The sequence below is a fragment of the Tupaia chinensis genome, unplaced genomic scaffold (assembly GCF_000334495.1).
Source record: "Tupaia chinensis unplaced genomic scaffold, TupChi_1.0 Scaffold143570_1, whole genome shotgun sequence".
NCBI lineage: Eukaryota > Metazoa > Chordata > Mammalia > Scandentia > Tupaiidae > Tupaia > Tupaia belangeri.
Genome location: NW_006203415.1, coordinates 665,777 through 673,796, shown reverse-complemented (window position 1 = coordinate 673,796; position 8,020 = coordinate 665,777). Strand labels below are relative to the sequence as shown.

Genomic DNA, 8,020 nt, shown 5'->3' with positions numbered 1-8,020 from the left:
CTGGGGGGGGGGACCCTCTGCAGGCCGCCGGAAGCGTCAGGCTGGTGCGCCCCCCGCCCGCCGGGTCGGCCCCGCTCACTCACCGCCCATCGTCTTGCTCCGCCAGCTTCACCCTCTAGCTCAAACCACAGCACCCTACTCTCCCCGCGCCTCCTCTGACGCACTTCCCTGCAGAGCCCGCCCCCTCCATAACTCCCGCGCCTCCGCCTCCACCTCCACCCCGGGCCGGGCCGCGGCCCAGGACCGAGGGGGCTTGTGGGAGTTGTAGGAGGGCCGGAGAAAAAGCTGCCGCGGGCGGCGGTTGCCATGCCTGGCGCCGCGCGGCGCATTGTGGGGCCTGTAGTTCGGCTCTGCAGGGCACGTCCCTGTGTTGGCGGATACTTAGGGGGTAGGTAGGAAAGGACGGAGGTTCAAAGGCAGGTTGTCGCTGATGATCGCTATTCAGCGATTGTGACTGTGTAACTCAGGTCCGCGTTCAGTCCTGTGCTTCCCGTATCACACCCTCCTACTCGATAAATGAATAGCAGTGGGATTCCACTTCTGAAGTGCTGACCTGCTATTCTTTCCCTCTCCCACAACCCCATTCCCGCTGGAGCAGACAGACTTTCTATTTGTTCGTTTATATTTAGACTAAGAAGATTGTGACCGGACAGACACCGTCCATCTAGAATGCAATGGCATTATTTGGATTTCGTACAATGTATGTTTGTGGCTATCTTCTTTTTGTGACCAGAGGTATTCATTTTCTATTGTAGTAACTTAAAATTTCCTTTTAAAGTAAATTTCAGTTGACTTATAAATATTCCGTTAATTATACTGAGGATACTATCTATATACATCAAAAACGTGAGTAAGAAATGTGAATGTATATGAAAGAACAAGTTTGAGGAACATTGACTAAAGCAGGTAAGGTCATAGCATCAGAAACTGCACATGAGTATGTGGCACCAAGGCAACAGAATGATTCTGAGCCTGCAAATACTGTACAAAACTTCGTAGACAAAAAGTGAGGACAACTTAGCCATGTCATGTGTCAACCCATAAACGTGGTCTGGGCCCAGCAGATGATGGGTTTCTGAGTTTAAAGGGTTTCTCTAGGAGCTCTGATTCTCCTAGAGGTTGTAAACAAGCCATTATAGAGGTACCTGTACTCACTTCAGCAGGTTTAAGGGATCTCTGGACTTACTGCCAAATGACTAGGACAGACTTTCCAGGGATAGCAGTTCTGGTATCCTTGCTCGGCCCTGCTCAGGAAGATCCCGACTGGGCTCACATATACAACTTGTCATGACTGGAGAGGTGGATGCTTCCAGGGAGATGTGCAAAGGATGACAGTCTCACACTTCAAGTCTGCAGAATGACTTGAACACATTCAGAACGGTTCACTCACCAAGTCAGTATAGACCTGAAAGTGTTTCTGTGTTTGAGGTTTTGACTGTCCTGAGCCTTTCAGCACACACGGCCTGAACTGCCTTATCACACCCAGTTCCCCAGTTCCTTCCACCACACCACTGTATTTCTGGTATATCTCTACATCTTGGGTGTTTTCTAATTTCCATTTATGCTTGCTTGCTTGTGTAAGTGAGTAAAATAAATCTTTAATAAATTAATGGAGCTAAGATTCTGCTTCTGTTTCTTTACTGTTTGGGAAACACTAACTGGTCTCACATATTTTCACTAATGCCAAAGATGATTTAGTGTTACTATATAGGATTTAGCATTAAAGGCAAAATTGAACTAGGCTTCTGGTTTAACTTGTGAACCATGCTACTAGTTTCAGTAGGAAGACATTATAGTGATACTATATTTTACATATGTCCAATAATTGAAAATCTAGATACTCAGATATTATAACTTGTTCTTATTATGTGCTTACGAAACAACTCTTAGAGGAATTTTCTTTAAGGAGTCAGTGGGTGGTGCAGTAGTTAAGGGCACTGGACTCTCATGTGGCTGACCACAGTTTGAGTCCCAGACCTGGCAGCTTGTTTGCTCACTTCTCTCTCTCTCTCTCTCTCTCTCACTCTGTCCCTCTCTGGTCAAATTAAAAGATAAATGGATAAATAAAGTTAAATAAAATAACTCTTTTTAAAAAAATATCCCCTTCAATACCAAATTCCTTAATACACTTAAATATGATTTCATTTTCAGTTGTATATTGTTAAGAACTGAACATTACGTTAAGTAACATATATCTAAAGTGTTTTTCCCATACAGTTTTGTTGTTGTTTTCCTTATGAACTTTGGAGTTCAGAAAGGAGGAAAATAGAAATATGTGCAAGTTCTGGGTTCTAACGTAAACCATAATCAAAAAGGTGTATTAACCTTTGAACTTCCCTGTACCCAGTCACTATAGAACAATGGCAAAAATCAATCAAAGACAAAGCAAATAACAAAATATATCTAAAATGACTCTTTTCTTTTATCTGATATCTGTCAAGTGCCACTTAGAATAACGAACTCTAGCTGTGTGCTGACCATGCTTCTAAATGACTGTGAATAGACCATATGTAGATGAGAAATTTTAATTTAAGTTCTCCTTTATTTTAAAATCACTAATAGGGGGTCATTGACTAATGCTCCTTTCTGGGCCCCAAAGTCCGCATTGGTAAAATGGTTGTACTAATGATTACTAATATAATTTGAAGCTCTAAAATTTTATGATTGACAATTCTACTGAAAGAAGAATTCATATAACTACCAAATATGGCTATCATAGCTCCAGGGTGTTGGAGTTTTACTGGGGAATTTGTCTGTCCTACACCTTCAGCCTAGGCAATGCACAAGAGGCAAAGAGAGTGGAGAATGCAGCTGAACAAAGAGAAAGGAGGAAGACTATATGCATTCTAGAAAAAGATACAGCAAAACTGCCTTTGCTGCTTCCAAGATGAATCGTGGGGAAGGTAGAAATTATGGAAGAAAAATCTTCTTGATTTCTTCTAATGGTCATTTATTAGTATAGAGTTATAGGCATGAATTTGGGGCCCTCAAACAAAGTTTTCCCAAGAAGTAACCTTTATTTTACATAAAGAACTGATATATGATCAGTTTGATATCAACTGATATCAATTGACATGATTAATTTGATTACTTACGAACTAAAAAAAGGAATCTCCTTGAGTGTGTCATCCCTTGTCATCACAATCTCATTTTTATTATAAGGCCTTGAAAGAGATACCTTCAGATTTATTGTTTTTCACATGGCTTCTGAATTAGTGAGACATGCTAAGTGAAAACAATCTAGTCAAAAATATGCTATAATAATTTACAAGCATCTCTCCATATTACTTTATGACATAACGAAGATCCCAGGGTTGAAAAGAAAATCCCTACTCTTGGAAATGACTCGAAATTCAAACAGGTCTATGAATACTTACTGACCAGCTATTGCATGTCAGACACAGTGCTGGGTGCCAGGGGGCCAACATAAATAAACACAATTTTTTAAATGCACAACCTAAGTCCAGATTAAATCTACTATTATGAAGAAGCCTAAAGTGTATCTTCCTAGAATAGTAACATCATTGCTATCTATATAAATATTAGTTACCAAGAGTAGTAGTCCAATAAATTAAATGGGAAATGATAATAAAAAAATCCATGCTTCTTAATTTGGCATGATATGATATTGCATTATACAATACCAAATTCTCCAAGTAACTATGAGGATAAAAATAATTACACTCTTCTACTATAAAGTGTTTAACCTAAACGACTATGTACTTTATGATATTCAAGTAATAAATGGACATGAGACTGTATCTTTCTAACAAACAAATGTGTATAATCACTCTGACAAATAAGATTAATTAGAAATAATTAGTTTCTTCATGCCTTTTGCTATTTCTTCTGGGACATATCAGCAGAGCACGTATAAAGAGAAGGCTGCGTATCTAGGGGTTTCTTTCACCTGTTCTACTTGCATATAATTTCCACTTAATATGGAAACCAGTACACTAGATAGGAAAGAAGCCAAAGTAATATATTCATAATTCTAGAGATCACACCTAATTGGAGCAGCTCTATTCTTAGAAAATCTTCAGCCTCTTTACGAAGCTCAGGCAGCAAGTCACAGCAATAGCCATCATAACGGATTCACTCGAGCAGATGTCTCCGCAGACAAAACTTTTCCCTCCGTCCATCTTCAACACGTGATCCAGTCCTGAACATAAAAACTGGAACATAGCCTAGGAAGGGCCCAGAAATCTAAATAAATTCCTAAAGTTTTGTGAGATCTTGGGTGAAAGACTTCCACAAAGTTCAGATTTTGAGATAGCTCTCAAAATTTTATATTATTAACTAGCCAAAATAATAACAAAGCAAAACATGCAATACTGGTTAATCTATATAAATTAGAACCGTGATTTAGTATGTGTTAGAATCACCTTGGATGCTTGTTAAAGATAAAATTCTAGACTTCATCCCAGTGATTCTCATTCCGTTGACCTCAGACAGAGCTGGGAAAACAAAGTTCAGAGTGTATCCCAGGTAACTACAATGTGGGTAATGTGGTCCAGCATTAACAGTTTGAACACAATGGCTCAGAGAGGTCAAAAAGGACATTACTTAAGTTACAGCTATATGGTAGAGGCCAGTGGAGAGAGAAGAGGTGGACTCTGCCTTTAAATTGCTTATGATCTGCTCAGGTGGTCAGATACCAAGATAACTAAGCATGTGAACTGAGATTATAAATTCTTTTTTTAATTTTTTTAACTTTATATTTTCTTATTTACATTTAATTGTCATAAATATTTTTAGCATACAATATGGTGTTTCAAAGCATGCATGCAGTGTGTGATAATCAAGTCAGGGATATTGCTACATACATCATTTTCAACAGAGCCTTACAGTCTCGCGTCCGTTAAAGGTTTTGCTGAGCGCTCACCCTCTCACCTGCCCTCCACAATCCACCCCCTCCCACAGAGTCTCTGGTACCTATACTTGTCTTCTCTGCTATTACATCTTTGAATCTTTCCATTTCTGCTAAGTTCTTTATAGCCAATATATAAAAATAATTTTGTCAGAGGGTATGTGTACTTACCAGGGAGAGACAGACAACAGAGGGAGAAAAAGAAACCACCTACCATCGAGCCTGGTCGCACCATCCCTTCTCCTCCATTTCTCTATCCTTCAGGATTTGGGGCATGTATACACATGTGCCTGGAGGTTATTTTTTTTTTCAAGCTTTCAGGTCCAGGGCTTGAACTGCAGGGTCAATCATGTGGGATCTGGCTGCCTTAACCACCAAAACTTCAGAGCTGGTCCTATAAACACAATTTTAAAAATTCTTAGGGAACAGAAACATAGAAGAAATTATTTCTCTCAGGGGTCAGGGAATGGAGTTGGACAGTTTTCCCTGAGAAAACAATTCTTAAGAGATAGCATGTATGCTGTACTCCCCTTACTAATATTTACATTTTTTTCTTTTTCTCTTTGCCCTGTTTATAATCTTTTTCATATGCCTATGGAATCCAGAGTTACCTTTGAGTTTTGACCTGTGTATAGATAGTTATTTTATTGTTAGTGTCTTCATGTTTATTTCAAAGAGCATTCAAAGCCCTCAAAATGACTCACACCTAGTTTATTTAAAACTATGACTTCCCCTATTTTATATAGCCAGTTTTTATTATGGGTTCTGTTTTATGCTATCATCATACTGAGTTGCTAAAAGCCTGGAACTATGCTATGTATTCCTTTTTGTCTTCAAACATCTCATTTAGGTCTCAAGAGACTGTTGACCCCAATGGATATTCTCATATGGCCGCATTATATCACTAAATATCATATTTCAAAATGATCATATATGAGAAAGCAAACCGCTTTAATTATAGTCGCCTCGATAGTTTGCTGAGGAAGTCAGGTCTTTCCGAGGTAGTTTCCACCAGCAAGCCAGCAACTTTGGAAACTTGAAAGAAAATGCAAGATCTACAGAATGAGCGTATGGCCAAATACATACAGTGTACAAGCATGCACTTGTTCCCACTATGTAATACTTCTATGTTGCATTATTGAGATATCTAAAAACCTTAGACTCAGCATCAACCCTATTTTCTTAAAGGCTAAAAGAATTTCTGGTTGCAGAGTACAAAATTCTAATATTACAGTCAAAGTACAATTACGAATAAAGTATATGTGTGTGTGTATATATATGTGTGTGTGTGTGTGTATGAGTTGTATTTTAATAGCCACACAGATGTAGTGTTTAAATAGTCTATGTTATCTATTAATCTTTTTCAAGTAAACATTGTCCTACTTCAAACTATTTGACAAAAATGAATTATTCTACTAAATAATTAAGGCTTACCCAGTGGGAAAGATTTTTGTCCCAGAAATGTCAAATTGTTAATTAGTTTTTCTGCTCTACGGTCTATATTTAGGGAAGGCTATGCCCTCCCGTGAAATTCAATGAATAGCAGAGAACAACCCGGAACCCAGGAGAAGGCAGGCCAAGGCCCCCAAATCAACTTGTCAGTGACTTCCTGGGGATGCCCCCATCAGGGAAGCCTTTGTCCTTTCCTGACCTCAACTCACTTGCCTGTTACTGTGATGAATGTCAGAACCTGTCAGAAGGAAGAGACTAGGGAGTACAAGAGGCAGGATGTTAACCACTGAGGAAATAAAATTCAGTCAAAAGGACTTCAGATGTTTAACAATTCTGTTTGCATCTACAGGGATCCATTCTTCTATGCAATAGTCCTATTAACCTGAAACTGGAATTAGGGAGATTAAATGAAAAGACAGGAAGGAGAGTACAAGAAAACCTTGAACCACTTTGGTCAATAAAGAATTGGAATAAATGGAGTCAATTTCAGTATTTGTTACACTTAGGCTGGTCAAGTGGTGCAGTGGTTAAGGTAGCTGGATCCTACAGAGCCGAGAGCCCGTACCCCAGTGCTTTAAAAAACATGCAAGGCATGTGTGTGGGGGGTGCTTGAAATCCCAAGAAGAATCACATTCCTGCTGAAGAGTGATTTCTCACTTTTCCTCTCTCTCTGTCTTTTTCTGAGGAGCACATGTACCCTATAGCAAATTTATAAAAATAAAATTGCTATACTTTTCTTTGGTTTTCCTAATATAAAAGGAGACATATGAGAAAAAAACAACTATTATGTTTTTGCCTGTTTCTCAGGTATTTGAGGGGTACGAAAAAGATCTTCCTTTCATAATGCCTATGCTGGCATTTTCATTATGATGTCATTTAATATAGGTATATATGTTGCAGGTCAAAAATTCCAAAAGTGAAGTTCACTGATTATGTGAAGGTACTTAATAAAAAACCATAGCTTAAAAGCTAAAAAAGAAAAATCACTGCTACAAAGGTGAGATGTAATAAAGGGAAGAACAGAGGGAGACCTAGAGTCTGATGAAGCATATATACTTGGGGGCTAGCAGGGAGAAAATTTACTAGTCAGGGGTGTTAACTCTCACAAAAGAGAACGTAACTGGTTCGATTATAATAACGGAAAAGAAAGTAAAAACGACCTTTTTTATTTTATAACTGTTTGTAAACTATAAAAATAGCAATGCCTGCAGTTAGACTGCCCTAAATGAATTCTTCCTTGCTTATTATTATTGCAAAAACAGGAATTTTTCTGGATAGAATAAAATAAACTAACATTTCCAAAGACCAACTATGGGTAAGATGTTAGGCTAGTGGTAGTGGACAATTTAAAATAACAAAAGCACAAGGCATGGCTCCAGGCTTTTAGGGATTTTTAGAAAATTTACTGAGTGAGGACCAGTGGTGGCATGGTGGTTAGGACGCTGGACTCACACATGGCCAACTGTAGTTTAGGGCTCAGACCTGGAGGCTTGTTTTCTCACTTTCTCTCTCTCTCTGTCTCTGTCTCTCTGTCTCTCTCACTCTCTAGTGGGCACATGTGCCCTTATAACAAATTAAAAACTAATAATAATAATAAATAAAATAAAGTAAACAATTTTTAAAAAAGAAAACTTACAGAAAGAAGCAAGATTAAGAAATGAAAACCAAATAAATAAGGAGAATTTCATGCCCTGACTG

General features: G+C 38.6%; 1 protein-coding gene across 3 annotated transcripts in view; it reads right to left on the bottom strand.

Annotated features, from left to right (window-relative positions):
- CLDND1 (claudin domain containing 1) overlaps positions 1 to 270 on the bottom strand; it is an 8,130-nt gene extending 7,860 nt beyond the window's left edge. Inside the window, exon 1 of one of the 3 annotated variants that reach the window (XM_006163921.3) lies at positions 84 to 270. Coding sequence is in view for 1 of the 3 variants with exons in the window: in XM_027766440.1 (XP_027622241.1) it covers positions 84 to 90 (7 nt within the window). In the remaining 2 variants the exon portion in view is untranslated. The remainder of the gene's footprint in view (positions 1 to 83) is intronic. The other 2 variants (XM_006163922.3, XM_027766440.1) reach the window with 2 other exon arrangements.
- Positions 271 to 8,020: the final 7,750 nt, after the last annotated feature.